Here is a 15,788-nt window from a genome sequence, read left to right on the forward strand (position 1 = left end):
CACTTCATATAAAGCTGTAAAGCAAACTCTGGAAAAGACAGTAAAGAGTGCCTATTACAGAAATGTTCTCAATTGTCCCATTTACCCAAGGTGGTCACGCTTATTAAAAATTAACTGGAGCTGGGAATGTGGCTTAGTGCTATTACCTACTGCCTTAGTGGCTTGCCTAGCATGCATGAAGCCCTGGGTTCAATTTCTCAGTACCACATAAACAAAAAAAAAAAGCCAAAAGTGGTGCTGTGGCTCAAGTGGTAGAGTGCTAGCCTTGAGCAAAAGAAGCTCAGAGACAGTGCCCAGGCCCCAAGTTCAAGCCCCAGGACTGGAAAAAAAAATTAACTGCTACGTTAGAGGTGTAGCTCAGTGGTAGAATCTTTGCCTTCTGTGTGCAAAATCCTATATTGGAACCTCAGGACCAACAACCTCAGGACCAAGCAAAAGCGTGCATATTTATACTCATACATACGTGCACACACATACATACATTCATACACACACACATACAAAACAGTGCTGTTAAAAAATTACTGCTCGGCTGGGCACTGTTGGCTCTTGTCTGTAATCCTAGCTAAAGAAGGCTCAGATCTGAGGATCCCAGTTCAAAGCAAGCGCAGGCAGGAAAGTCTGTGAGACTCTTCTCTCCAATAAGCCACCAGAAAACTGAAAGTGGAGCTGTGGCTCAAGTGATAGAACACTAGCCTAGAGCTGAAAAGTTAAGGGACAGCGCCCAGGCCAAGTTCAAGCCCCACATCTGACCAAAAAAAAAAATTACTGCTAATGTTTTTAGATGTTATAATCATATCAATTTTTTTCATTTCATAGTCTTTAAAGATGCTTATAGCGGGGCACTGGTGGCTCACGCCTGTAATCCTAGCAAATCAGGAGGCTGAGATCTGAGGATCACAGTTTAAAGCCAGTCTGGTCAGCAAAGTCCATGAGACTCTTATCACCAATAAATGACTAGAAGTGGTAGAGCGCTAGCCTTGAGCTTAAGAGCTGAGGGACAGCACCCAGGCCCAGAGTTCAAGCCCTGCAAACAACAACAACAACAAAGATGCCTGTAAAGCTAAAACAACATAGAAAAATGTCTTAGCCACTGTGAGGAATTTCTTAGCCATTGATACTACAGTACCAATGAAGTATGTATTCATCTTCTAGTAAAAAGGACAATATAAATAAACATCTTCAGGAACCTCTTAGGGAATATATCTGCATGTCTGCTGTAGGATATACAGAACAATGGGCATGGAAGCCGGGCTTTTTAATTTTTTAAATCCTCATCTTTTAGACACGCATAATAGTAATAGTTGCTTTAAAATAATCTAAAAATGTGCTGGGAAGGTGGCTCAGTAGTAGAGTGCTTGCCTTGCATGCATGAGGCCCTGGGTTCCATTCCTCAGCACCACATAACCAGAAAAACCTAGAAGTGGCGCTGTGACTCAAAGTGGTAAAGTGCTAGCCTTGAGCTAAAGAGCTAATAGACAGCACCAGGCCCAGAGTTCAGGCCCCAGGACCACCAAAAAAAAAAAAGAATAAATGAAAGCCAGGAGCCTGTGACTCACACCTGTAATTTTAGCTACAAAGGAGGCTGAGATCTGAGGATCACAGTTCAAAGCCAGATAGGCAGGAAAGTCTGTGAGACTCTTACCTCCAAGTAACCAACAAAAAAACAGAAGTAGAGATGTGGTTCAAGTGGTAGAGCGCTAGCCTTGAGCAAAAATGTCCAGGGATAGAGCCCAGGCCCTGAGTTCAAGCCTCAAGAATTATAAAGATTTTATATAGTTCATAAGAAAAGGTTTTAAATAATTAATGCCCAGATATCCTTAAGTAACCATACATATCACTGCTACTAATATAATAGCCAACTTTCATTTTTTTTTTATTTTTGTCTATCTTGAGGCTTGAACTCTGGGCTTGGGCACTGTCCCTGAGCCCTCAGCTCAAGACCAACACTCTACCCACTTGAGCCACAGTGCCACTTCCAGTTTTCTGGAGATAAGAGTCTCACAGACTTTCCTACCCATGCTGGCTTTGAACTGGGATCCTCAGATCTTAGCCTCCTGAGTAGCTAGGATTACAGACATGAGCCACTGGTGCCTGGCTAAAAGCCCACTTTCTAATACCATTAACCTTGTTAAAAGAATGAGGAATAAAACTAATCTCCTTAGAAATGTAGCTTTATGCACTGAATATCCCTTATGTTTGTTGAGGTTACTCAACTTGCCACTGACGCAGCCTCTAAAATACTACATAACACCTTTGAAATTATTTCATATTTACAAAGCTGATTACCAACATGTAACCGCAAAGTGACTGGAGACTAAGTGCATGTGTTGATGAGAGAGAGAATCAAGGAGGTTTTGTTTAGTTTCTGAAAAGTAGAGGTTAAGCTGTTGAAGGTACAAAGACTTGACACTCCAGAATTTACTATGCTAGAATATAGCTGGAAATCTATGTTAGAGCCTAAAGTTTGGGTTAGGCAGTAAATGACAATGAAAGGAGAAACATGATGAGAAAATACAACCAAAGACAGGATTCTAAAAGCAATGCAGTTTACATTGAGAAGGTAAAAGGGCCTATCCAAGCAATACATGAAGTGTCACCAAAGCTGAAGAGAAATATATTTTAACATTAAATGATTCTGAGAGGCAAGAACTCAGTTTGGCAAGTAGGAAATCTAACTATCTGTCCATAGTGTCACAAAAAGCCAAAGCTGAACTGTAAGTACTATAGTAGATTATAACTCTACTCACCCTCCACAATAAATATCTGAAGTCATATAAGAAATATGAATACTGATAAAAAGTTAGAAAAAATAAACCAAAACTGAGGATAGTGGAGATAATGGATATTTACACTGATGACAATCACTCAGATGGTTGGACACTGGCAAATGCCCTTCAGCAGAAAAAGATGCAAGTGCCTAACATTTATGCATGATGTGTGCCAGACACTGTGCTAATAATGCTTTATATTGATTTGCCCTTTAATCCTCACAACCATATTATCCCCATTTTACTTTGAAGTAACTTGCCCAAGGTCACATGGCTAATCCATTGTTGAGATGAAATCTAAACCCAGACAGTCTGATTTTACACTGTAAGACCAAGCAAAATGAAAAGATTTAATTAAAGACACTAAGTTCTAATATTTATTCTGCAGCTAGTATAACTTTAGCCTATGTTTCACGCCAGCTATACAGCACCATATAAATTGGTGATGAGTATAAAGAGTAATGTAACCAAGAAATTGTTCTGAAAGCTCTATTTACCTCAACAAGATTGTATACAGTATTATATCATACTCCCATGAGGGTTGAAACAAACAAAAAGTAACTATGCTTCAGATAAGTTCCCTATTCTCTCACAATATGAAATACTAAACAAACATCCACCCGTCAGATTTGTAGAAAACTGTCTGAATAACTGAGCTTGACTAAAGAGTAACTGGTTACATACAAAAAAGATATTAAGGGGCTGAGAATGTGGCTTAGTGGTAGAGTAGCATACCTAGCATGCATGAAGCCTTGAGTTTGATTCCTCAGCATCACATAAGCAGAAAAAGCTGGAAGTGGCGCTATGGCTCAAGTGGTAGAGCACTAGCCTTGAGCTGAAGAGCTGAGGGACAGAGCCCAGGCCCAGAGTTCAGGCCCAACGACCAGCAAAAAAAAAAAAAAAAAATCAGGCCTGTATAACATTAAAATGACTAAAGAGGGGCTGGGAAGGTAGCTCAGTGGTAGAGTGTTTGCTTTGCATGCATGAGGCCCTGGGTTTATATTTATATACAAAACTTTTTAATACATTATTCAAAGTAAGAATGTATTCATTATCAGATCATAATATCAGATGATATTAACCTTTAAGATACCTGTATTTTAAAATAATTCTTTTTTGGGGGCTGGGAAGGTGGCTCAGTGGTAGAGCGCTTGCCCTGCATGCATGAGGCCCTGGGTTCGATTCCTCAGCACCACATAAGCAGAAAAAAAAAGCCGGAAGTGGCACTGTGGCTCAAATGGTAGAGTGCTAGCCTTGAGCTGAAGAGCTGAGGGACAGCACCCAGGCCCAGAGTTCAGGCCCCATGACTGGACCCAAAAAAAAAAAAAAAACTAAAATAATTCTTTTTTTAAAAAAAAAGACTCAAGAATGAATAACAAAATGAAAGAGGCCTTACTGTGAAAACAGTTTGGGTACTTTAACACAGTTTAGGTTTTATCTAAGGCTATTCCAGAAATTAGGCTAGTAGGGCATTAAAAATAGAGAAGCGCTACAATCTCAAAAACTGAAAACAATGACCTATCATCTATTAAAAGGAGGAGGGCAGGGGCTGGGAAGGTGGCTCAGTGGTAGAGCGCTTGCCTTGTATGCATGAGGCCCTGAGTTCGATTCCTCAGCACCACATAAGCAAAAAGAAAAAAGCCGGTGGACTGGGAAGGTGGCTCAGTAGTAGAGCGCTTGCCTTGCATGCATGAGGCCCTGGGTTCAATTCCTCAGCACCACATAAGCAGAAAGAAAAAAGCCGGAAGTGGCGCTGTGGCTCAAGTGGTAGAGCGCTAGCCTTGAGCTGAAGAGCTGAGGGACAGCACCCAGGCCCAGAGTTCAGGCCCCACGACTGGACCCAAAAGTCGGTCGTGGGGCTTGAACTCTGGGCCTGGGCGCTGTCCCTCAGCTCTTCAGCTCAAGGCGAGCGCTCTACCACTTGAGCTACAGCGCCACTTCCCCCCAAAAAATTTTTATAAATAAATAAATAAATAAATAAAAGGAGGAGGGCAGAAAGCTGACAGCTCATGCCTGTAATCCTAGCTACTCAGGAAGCTGAGATCTGAGGACCATTGTTCGAAGCTAGCCTGGGCAGGAAATCCCATGAGACTCTTATCTCCAATTACCAAAAAAGCCAGAAGCTGCAGCTCAAGTGGTAGACAGCTTACCTTGAGCAGAAATAGCTCAGTTACAGCATCTACAGCCCTGAATTCAAGCCATACAACCAACAAATAAATAAATAGTAAAATGAAAGAAGGGAGGGATACAGGACTCTAGGCATTCACACAGTGAAACCAAAGGAAGACTCTCTTAGGGTAGGAACACAAAGGCTCAATGCCTCTGTGCCTCTCATCATATAAAATATCAAAATGAAGGGGAAAAAAAGAGGCAGGGAAAGATGGGAGAAGGGGGTAAGAAAGACCCATCTTCACAGCATCCTCACACAGCATTCTAGGAAAGACTGCCTATTATTTTCACACAGGAAACAGATTTTAAGTATGGGGACACAAAAACTAAAAATTGGACCCTAGAAAGTCATTCCAAATTAAACCAGCTATTTTATACAGAAACATCTGTTCACAGAAATCCTTACTATGAAGGATTTGTTGATTTAACTGAGATGGGATCTTATATATTGCCCAGCTTGATCTTGAATCTGTGGAATCAATGGATTCTCCTATCTCAGCAAGAAGCCTATGTTAGTAATACACCCCTATTTAAGTTGTAAAGAACAAATACAAATACTAAGTCTCACCATACAAATTAGAAAGTGATTCCAACCACAAAGGGCTCAACCCAAACCTTCCTATACTCTAGTTGCTGGGTGCCACAACTCATATAGAAGGTGTGAAAAATGAGGAAATTGGAGCCCAAATAAGCTCTGAATTTTTTTTTTTTTCTGGTCCTGGGGCTTGAACTCTGGGCCTAAGCAAAGGCTACCTCTCTACCACTTGATACACAGCTCCAATCTGTGGCCTTTTGTGGTTAACTGAAGATTAAGACTCTCTCACAGACTTTCCTGCCCTGGCAAGCTTCAAACTGTGATCCTCAGATCTGAGCCTCAGGAGTAACTAGGATTACAGGCGTGAGCCACCAGCATCTAGCTTTCTAAAGTATTTTTCTCTTTAAAATTCTTTAACATTATAGCTTAGCAATTATCTTCCAAAACGTATTCCTCCCCCTGCAGTCACTATCTTTGCACCCAAAGGAATACATTATTAAGATCATCTTAGCATGCTGTTCTAAAAACCTTCCAAATAAAAGAAAGCATACTTTTAAGCACCTGATACAAACAACTTTAATGAATTTAATCATCCTCTCCTTTTTGTTCTATACCAGTGGTTTTTCCATGTTCATTAAGCATTAAAAAAGCAACTCAGAAAGACAAGGGGAAGGTGGGGAGCGAAGCAGGTGAGAAGAAAGTGGAATAGACCTGGCTCAAGCACCAATCTACTTGAATCAAAATTGTCTTTGGTAAGTAAATTACACTGCTTTTGTTTTTGTGGGTTTTTGGCCGTACTAGGATTTGAACTCAAGGCCTTGAGCTTGGTAAAAAGGTGCCAAGGCATGCCTCCATCCCATTTTTAAATTGAGATGGCATCTCCGTATGTGGACCTTGAATCCCTGGGCTCAAAGACTGTCTTGAGGCTTCAGCAGGAGGCCTGTCTTAGTACATCCATTTCTGGTTATGTTTGGGAGGCCTCATTTCCTGCCTCAATATACTCTAGGTCTATAGCCCTAGTTTAGGTTGTTGCATTGTGATGGAGTCTCAACAGACTTTTCTGTCAAAGCTTGCCTAGAACTGTGCTCCTCCAATCTTGGCCTCCCACACAGCTAAGGTGACAGGTACATACATATTACTATGTTCACCTACAGGTTAAGAGATCTTTTAAAATTCTCTAACTGAGCTGGCCTCAAATTATAATCCCTCTGATCTCAGTTTCTCAAGTAGGTAGGAAAGTCAGCATGAGCCACTGGTACCCAACATGCTATTTTTTTTTAATGAGCTATACCATAATACCACTAAAATAAAATACTCTCTTCCATCAATCATTGTGATGTCCCAATGTACCTCACTGATTCTAAGCATCCCAAAATGGCATAATTATTCTTACTATTTTTTAGGGCGCTGACAAATTCTGGGCCACCTTTGTCCTTGAAAACAGGGTAAACATCTGGTTGAGGCAGTTGATTGGTGGTCAACAGGGCTTTTTGTAGTTTAATCCTTGCTTCCAAGAGCTGGTCCCACAGTGCTGAGAAAGAAGAAAAAAAATCCCATCCTTGAGTTACAAAACCTTCCTGGGATGGGGACAGAGGAAGGGCAAGAAATCATGCCAGTCTCTACACAGCACAGCTTTATCAGTTTCATGCCACAGAAACACTATTCTAGAAAATAATTTCTGTATCTTGGAAGCAAATATTTTCAACAAGAGGGAATGCTAAAGCCAAGGAAAGGAAGAAAATACTTTCCTCGTCAATCTTTCACAGTTGCTGAAAGTACTGAAGCAGAACCCGCTAAGCAGCTCAGCACAGAAACGGCTGGCTAAGCATAGAGGAATGGGGCTTTAGGCCTCTGGACAAGTGAGGCATGTCACAAACTAATTGGAAGGACACGGGAGAGACAGAACAGCCAAAAACAAATGCACAAACAAACAAACAAAAAGGAGACCAAATGCAGATAAACAAGCCATCAGCAAAACCATGTACAAACCTATCTGGTTCTTCACAGCTCTTCCTTTCCCCACTTCTTCAGAAACTTTGGCACTGGAGAAGGTCATTACCACACCATCATCTTCACTGTTCCTGTCTGGAGCTCTGTCTTCCTCACTCTCACCCTCCATGTCATCCTCAACATCCCCTTCTTCCATGCCACTCTCTTCCTCATCATCTTCATCCCCATTGTCTCCAAGGTCATCCATTCCCTCGGTAAATTTCTCAAAGTCACTGATGCCCTCAAAACTGAAGTCTGTTGTTTCCGCAGAGTGGTGGTGTTTGTTCTTCTTCCCTAAAGCCAGACTGTTCTCCCCATCATCCTCAGCATCCTCAGCATCTGGGGTCTCAACAACACTCAGGTCATCATCCTCAGATTCCTCCCCACCTAGTCCCTCTGAGTCTCCATCTCCAGATGCTTCCTCATCAGATATTTCCTCATCTGAACCAGGAAAAACAAAAAAATATTGGTGTTAACCTGGAGAAAAATACCAGACTATACATTTAATTTTAGCTATTATCAATGACAGGGGAACTATTACAATATTCAATTCAATTCAACAAAGATTTCTATACACTTATAATCTCTAAAATGCTAAAGAAAAAACAAAGACAAAGAGAACACAGGTCTAACCTTAAGCAAAGGTTCTAGTGGAAAGACTGGTAAAAAAAATATATAATACACAGAAGAATTTAAAGCTTTTTAAAAAACTTCAATAGCAAAGAGAAATTTTAACTGTGGGGCAAATAAATTTAAGGAAGACTATAAAGAAGTAAACTAGGTGTCAGGGCACATTCTTGTAATCTCAGCATCCAGGAAACTGAGGCAGAAGCATTATGAGTTTGGCAAGATTCTGCCTCAAAAATTAATTAACTACTTCAGGAAGCTAAGACTAAGATCTGAGGATCATGATTCAAAGCAAACCTAGGCAAGAAAGTCCAAAAGACTCTCATCTCCAATTAACTACCAAAAAGCCAGAAGTGGTACTGTAACTCAAGTGGTAGACATTAGCCTTGAGGGAAAAAGCTAAGGGATAATGCCTAGGCCCTCTGAGTTCAAGCCCCAATACTAGTACCAAAAGAGACAGAGACAGAGAGAGACAGGCAAAGAGAGAAAGACAGCATTTGGTCTGGATTTTGAAGAATAGTAAGAATGGTTTCCCAAATCTACATCTGAAAAACCTCAGTTTATTATTTGTACCCCAAATCTCTATCACATTAGTATACTCTATTTACTGAATATCTATTATGAGCCAGGCATCAAGGATAAAGAAAAAATTAAACACCTGTAGAGAGGTGTATATAGTCTCATAGAAAGTCCATCTACATACCAATAATTATACATACATCACTGTCATTAATACATAGTATATGGAACAGGAAAGGCTAAAGACAGCTTTATGTGAAAGAGACATCTAATTTTACTCATGAGCATAAGGTACAGAAAAGGGGGAAGGAAAAGGAAACAGCACTGGAATGCAGATCCCACCAAGAAGTGGTGGGAGATGAGCTTGGAAAGCTGCTAACAAATCAGACAGGTTCTGGCTTCCATGCATAGAGTTAGACTCTGCTCTTCAGTAGAGTGCTAGTTAAGATTTCTGGTTTTACTTGCTTTTAGGTCATCATTTGATACTTAAAAGGTTTTTTGTTTTTGTTTTTTTACTATTTATCCAGTTTCTTCTGCTGTAGAACATTTTAAAAAGTCCATGTATAACAAACAGGATTCTGGGGCTGGGAAGGTGGCTCAGTGGTAGAGCGCTTGCCTTGCATGCTCCAGGCCCTGGGTTCGATTCCTCAGCACCACATAAGCAAAAAGAAAAAAGCCGGAAGTGGCGCTGTGGCTCAAGTGGTAGAGCGCTAGCCTTGAGCTGAAGAGCTGAGGGACAGCGCCCAGGCCCAGAGTTCTGGCCCCACAACCGGACCCAAAAAAAAAAAAAAAAGAAAAAAAGAAATACTCATTCCAGTGCAATAGTTAAGAGTGTACATCCTGACTAGGCACTGATGACTCACACCTGTAACTCTAGCTACATAGAAGGCTGAGATATGAGGATTAAGGTTCAAAGTTAGTGCAATCAGGAAAATTCATGAAAGTCCATTTTTATCTCCAATTAACTACCAAAAAGCTGGAAGTGGAGATTTGGCTCAAGTGGGTGAGCACTAGCCTGGAGCAAGAAAGCTCAGGGACAGTGCCCAGGCCCTGAGTTCAAACCCCAAGACCAGTACCAAAAAAAAAAACAATACTATATCTTAGAATCAAAAGTTACTAAACTGATTAGCCCCTTACCTTATCTGTAATATAGAAATAAATAATACCAACCTCAATGAGTACTAGTGACTTATACCTGTAATCCTAGCTACTTATGAGGCTGAGAATTAGAAGATTGAAGTTCAGGGCCAAACTGGGCAGAAAAGTTCTTGAAATCTCTTCTTAACCAATAGCTGGTTGTAGTGATTGCTGCCTCTTAATTTTAGCAGTGACAGGAAGCCTAAAACAAGCAGATCACTATCCAGGCTCATACCTGGGCAGGAAGTAAGACCAAATCTCAAAAATAACCAGTGGAAAAGCAAGGCCAGATATGTGACTCAGTGCTAGAGTGCCTGCATTGAAAGAATGAGGCCCTGAGTTCAAAGCCCAGTACCAAAAATAAACAAATAGGGCTGGGAAGTTGTCCCAGTGATAGAGTGCTTGCCTCGCATGCATGAGGTCCTGGGTTTGATTCCTCAGCACTACATAAGCAGAAAAAAGCTGAAGTGGCGCTGTGGCTCAAGTGGTAGAGTGTTGAAGAGCTGAGGCCCAGAGTTCAGCCCCACAACGGGCAAAATAAATAAATAAATACCAATCTCTTGGGCTATTAGGAAGATTAAATGATAAAGATAATACTATTTTTTGACAACCATGTCCCAGGCTTTCAGAACTTAAAGAAATAACCACAGTAGCTAACACATGGTCAGAGTTCATGATTGGTCCTTTATCAATCTTTAGGCATTATATATAAAATGAGTTTATCAGGAGCTACTGAAACTATAATAAGGTGTATTTGAATGATATTTCCTTGTGTAGTAGAAGTGGATTTTTTTTGCCAGTTGTGGGCTTGAATTCAGGGCCTGGGCTCTGTCCCTGAGCTTCTTTTGCTCAAAGCTAGCACTGTATCAGTTGAGCCACCACACCACTTCTGGCTTTTTCTACTTATTCAGTACTGAGGAATCGAACCCAGGGCTTCATGCATGCTAAGCAAGCACTCTACCACTAAGCTACATTCCCAGACCTACTAGTGGATTTTTGATCCTCCCTAAAGAAAAACAAACAGCATACTCTCCATAATCACCATATCCACTTCTCCTTCCACCTTGAAAAATACACACATTCCTTGATACTGTAAGCTACCTAATTCTTTTTTTTTTTTTTTTGGGGGGGGGGGGGAGGTCCGTCATGGCGTCATGGGGCCTGAACTCTGGGCCTGGGCACTGTCCCTAAGCTCTTCAGCTCAAGGCTAGCGCTCTACCACTTGAGCCACAGCGCCACTTCCGGCTTTTTTCTTTTTGCTTATGTGGTGCTGAGGAATCGAACCCAGGGCCTGGAGCATGCAAGGCAAGCACTCTACCACTGAGCCACCTTCCCAGCCCCTTCCTAATTCTTTTTCAGGGAAGTATTATGTTATTTTTACAATGTCAAAAAGTAAGTTTCATAAGTAACAGTGAGATAACTCAAGACCTAAAAAAAAAAAAAAGAAAAAGAAAAAGAAAGAAAATGGTCAAAATTCAACGGTAGCACGCTCTTCAGACACAGTATTTTTTGAACACATAACCCTCTCCAATTTCAGGATAAAATGCCCCCTCATTCATCTTATTTATTGTAGGTGAAGGAAGAATTAGTACAAACAAGTACAGTGATCAAGTACAACAAAGTACTTGATCACTGTGGGCTTCAGGCTCCTTATGAAGTAAAATGAAGTAACTTCTAAGATCTCTCCTAATGTCAAAACAACAGTCTCTCTTAAGGTACTAAATAGGGGGAAAACTTCAGAGAACATGTATAAAAAAGCGATTTAAACCCTAAAATGTTAAGGAAGATATAGTTCCATGCCTCCACCCCCCCCAAAAAATCTACTTACCAGATGAACTTGGCAGAGTCTGCTCCCAATGGTCTTCCTTCAAAGCCTTTCTAGATGTGGTCTTGCCAGAATACTTTTTGTCTGTGTCCAGGAGGAAAGCTGATGCCCGTTTTCTAATGCTACCCACTGCTAGCAAATCAGCTTCCCCATCTTCCCCTTCATCAAATCTGTCGATCACTTTGGCAGCAGTGGCTGTGAGTGGAAAAGTAATAACAATGTCAAGTTAGAAGGAACTTGAATAGCAATCCTGTTCAACCCTTCCAACTCATGCCTGAATGTCCTCTACCAAGTTCCAACCAACTTTCAGGAATAAGGAACTCATTAGCTTTCCAAGTAGATCATTGTCTATTGCTGTTTCTGAGCAAAAAGCTGCCCCCTGCTTCTATCAGCAGATATATTTCTACACCTTGGGTCCTCCATAACTAGTTGAACCTTTTTTGCATGTGTTGACAGTCGCTCCAATATCCTAAGTAACCCATCGTTGCACCTTCACTCCATCCCATCCCTCAGGAAGTTTTCTTCACTGATCCTCACTAAACACCTGGTTCCTTCCTAAGACAACGGTTCAGAACTCCCACTTATCCCTCCTTTTGATCTCTTCCTCACACTTCTGTGATTCAAGTCTAAAACAGGATTACTCCCAGCTAGACCTTTGAACATGAGCTTACAGAACAAGGGTCTGTCCTCAGATCCTGCTTGAACAAATGTCATGAAACCTAAAGAGGCTTAAACAATACCGAGGGAATTCCACTTCTGCCCTTCATTTTCCATGCAAGTTTTTAGAGGCAGGCAGTGTCAAAACAACAAACAAAAACACACACACAAACAAAAGGAAAAACGGATTGAGTTTTCCAAGGTAATACCAGGAAAGGCATCCATGAGATGTTTAACTTCCAACCTGCTGCCATCCTAATGCCACCTTGGCTCCTTCCAACAGCCCTATAACAACTTAACCTGCTCCTCTCTCGAGACCTCGGTAAGTTCACCTACACACCAAACCTAAAGAAGTCGGAACCTTCCCCAATAACCTACACTCCGGGGCCTGGAGGCCACCCTCGCGGAAGGCAATTCTCCTCACTCAAGGAGAAGGCAGCAGGCCAGACCGTGAAGCACTGCCGCACACCCCCCCTACCCACCCCACACACGTAAGTCCACGCAGCCGCAGCCTACCCCAGGCCAGACCGCGGCTCCGCACGTGGCCTAGCCCCAGTCAAGGCCTCACCTTCCTCCGGGTCGGCCTCAGGATCCGCCTCTCGCGGTCTCGGGTTCAACAACTGTTCCAACTGCAGTGCCAGAGGCTGCGGGCCCGCCATCGTCATCAGGCTCCCGGTTAGCGCGGCGCACACGACTATGAGGCCTACACCCCGGCCAGACGCTCCTTCCCGGGTATTCTCACCCCGACTCTACTCGGCACCACAACCTCACGGCCGCGCGGAGCTCGCCCGCTCAGCACCCGGGCCAGTAACTTCCGGGAGGCGAGCGGGAGGGGAGGGGAGGGGGCGGGGCCTACGCGTCACCACGGGCGTTGCTAAGGAAGAAGACGGAAGCGCGCCTCAGGCTGGAGGGGTGGGGGGGAGGGGTAAAGGAAAGGGGAGGAGGAGGAGGAGGCGGAGGACCGCCTGTGCGCGTGCGCGTGAGTCGGGAGCGCGAGCTGCGCGTCTCGCGCGCGGGAGCACGCTGGGGGGACACGTGACCGCCGCTGGCGCTGGGCGTTGATTGCGCTGCGCGGCGTCTCGGGTTCCCTCCGCACCACGTCGTCTGCCTCAAGTTTTGTGTGCGATTCGTTTAGAAATAAAGCGTCGTAGGGCCCACGGTGGCTGATTTAGGAAGGAAGAAGAGGTAGAGTGTTCATGCTTCTCGAGTCTCAGGTACTCCCTGGAGCGCGCGTGAACTGGGCCCCTCAGATAGCTAGGGCTTTTCACCATTTAGAAGGGCCTGGGTCTTCAGGTGTCTCCATCAATAAGTAGGAATAATTAGACATGGCGATGGAAGTAAAGATCCTTTCAGTAGCTTCTCCAAGTAGCCTTGCCAGAGCAAGTATTTTTTGAAAAAAAAAAAAGCTGGGTCGGAGTGGGGAGGTTAAGGGCTGGAGTGGAGCTTACCCTTCTGCACACTCCTTGGTATTGATAGTTCTCCCAGAGGGGAGGGTGGATGCAGACCCCTAAAACCGAGGCACAAATACAATAGGAGAGCTTTCATTGCCCCCAGGTCCGAGGAAAGATGCGATTCCTCCCTCCTTCCTTCATCACACATTCTCTGACTGCCCACTACGTGGCAGACACTGCTAGATGAGATACAAGATGAGAATGTTAGATACTGTCCACACACTGATCAGCGGGGGGGGGGGGGGGGGGGGGGCGGGGAAGCTGCAGAGGGGGGTCCAGAGGGCGGGGGAGCTGACAAAGGTAAACACAAACTGCTGTAAGGAATGATAAGTTTGAGTACAAAGTGTTCCCGCCCTGTCAGCATCTGTTGTAGGTCCTAGGTAGAGATCTAGAACCAGATAGACACAAAAACTGTCACAAAAGAATCTAGAGGAAAGACAGTACTGATCTGCGTGGAGGTACCAGGGCTGAAAAATCTAGGCAACTCTTAGCCCCAGTGCCTCCTGGGGAACACAAAGGAAGAGACAGGTCCTTACTTTCAAAGTCTTCATAGGCTCTGAGAATCCACTAATGACAGGACACTACTTTATCCTGCCCCACATCCTTGTCCTGTTTGGCTCTCTATGTGAAGATGACAATGGCTGCAGAGAAGGGAGAAAACCCCATCTTAGGCTAAATCCCCACAGATGTGGAAGGGAAAGAATGCCAGGCTAGGAAGGAAATTAATGTGAAGAAAACCTCTTCTTACTATCTGTAAGAAGACTCAGGCTAACTGAACAGTTTAGGGGCTTTGTTTGTAAACACTATAATTGAAATCCTGTGCACACATCTGGGCTTCCAGAGCAACGGTGCTCAGTCCTTTACAAGGTGCCATTGCCCTAGGCTTTGAAGAAATTCTTTTCCCACTTCACATTTAGGAAAACTACCTCCCACAGTCCTCTTCCCTTGCGACTTTGGGCTACAATTGTGCTTAGGAATCTGCCCTACCAGGCAAGGAGAAAAGAGAAACAGGAGAAGGAGGTGAGTCAGGACAGAGACCATCTCTGAACTGTCAGGCAAACAAACAGGACAGTGCTGGCCCATTTAGGTTGTGCTGGACCAACACTCTGGCTTCCATGTCTTGGTTGCTAACCAACTTTCAAAGTGGTTTTAGAAAAAAAAAAATCAGAAGCACTCTATCCTATTCAGCCTATGGCCTCCAAAATGCATGCTGTACCTGCTGAAGGTAGGAAAAGAATTCCTAGAGTGAAAAATAAGTTTTAAGACTTCAGATGCAACTGAGGGGAGTTGAAGCATGGAGCAGGAGAGGAAATCAGGGGTTCTTCCCTAACTGCTTCCTAATTTTTGTGTTATGGAAAATGGAGTGGGAACGGAGACCGTGTAGACTATGGTGGACTATGAGGAGAGGATGTTTCAAAGACTGAATATATGCCTAGCAGAAATATCAGCCTTTAAATTCTCTAGAGATAAGAGCCAGAGATGAGCAGACAAAGGAAAATAAGGGTGGGCAGTCCGGTAAAAGAACAGTCTGCAACCTGGTTCCAAGGCTCTCCAGGTCCAAATCTCTTTCCCTGCTTTTATGAATTGCAAAAGTGACAGGTATAGGTAGAAGTAGTAGAAGTTGGGCAGAGATGACATTATATGCCTCCTGTACTCACACCCCATTTGTCTAATACAACTGTTTGTTCACTTGATCAGAAGTTCCAAAGAATATAGGAAAGACCATGTTTCTGCCTGTCTCTCTTTTCAACCATCATCAAACTTCAGGTCCCAAATTCCTAGGAAACATATCCAAGCTTTCCATCCACATTCCTGCCCCAACTTGCCTTGCACCAAAACAGCCCTCCAGCCTCCACCACCCAGAAGAAACTTGGCTTCCTCTTCCCATATATAGATGGTGGCTCCAGAGCAGGTGTCTGGAGGCACCTGTTTGGAGGCCTTAAAGATGGCTCAGGAGAGGAACCAGGTTGGTTGTTCAAGCTCTTTATGAAGAGGCTGCTCTCTCTCTCTAGAGACTGGGAACCACTTCCTTATACCTTCTATTCTCTCCAGTAGCTATGAGTGAGGGTGGTGGTGTATTCCCCTGCAACCTCAGGGCAGAAGGCAGA

General features: G+C 43.4%; 1 protein-coding gene across 3 annotated transcripts in view; it reads right to left on the reverse strand.

Annotated features, from left to right (window-relative positions):
• The window catches only part of Aatf (apoptosis antagonizing transcription factor), a 99,372-nt gene extending 86,330 nt beyond the window's left edge, over positions 1–13,042 (reverse strand). For all 3 annotated transcript variants that reach the window (XM_042693469.1, XM_042693463.1, XM_042693475.1), the window contains exons 1-4: positions 12,798–13,042; positions 11,576–11,767; positions 7,465–7,905; positions 6,869–7,006 (exon numbers count right to left, since the gene is read on the reverse strand). In XM_042693469.1, the coding sequence (XP_042549403.1) occupies positions 6,869–7,006; positions 7,465–7,905; positions 11,576–11,767; positions 12,798–12,894 (868 nt within the window). In that variant the 5' untranslated portion in view covers positions 12,895–13,042. The remainder of the gene's footprint in view (positions 1–6,868; positions 7,007–7,464; positions 7,906–11,575; positions 11,768–12,797) is intronic.
• Between the last annotated feature and the right edge of the window lie 2,746 nt (positions 13,043–15,788).

The sequence above is a fragment of the Dipodomys spectabilis genome, unplaced genomic scaffold, assembly GCF_019054845.1.
Source record: "Dipodomys spectabilis isolate Male_0828 unplaced genomic scaffold, ASM1905484v1 ptg000004l, whole genome shotgun sequence".
In the NCBI taxonomy this organism is placed as follows: domain Eukaryota; kingdom Metazoa; phylum Chordata; class Mammalia; order Rodentia; family Heteromyidae; genus Dipodomys; species Dipodomys spectabilis.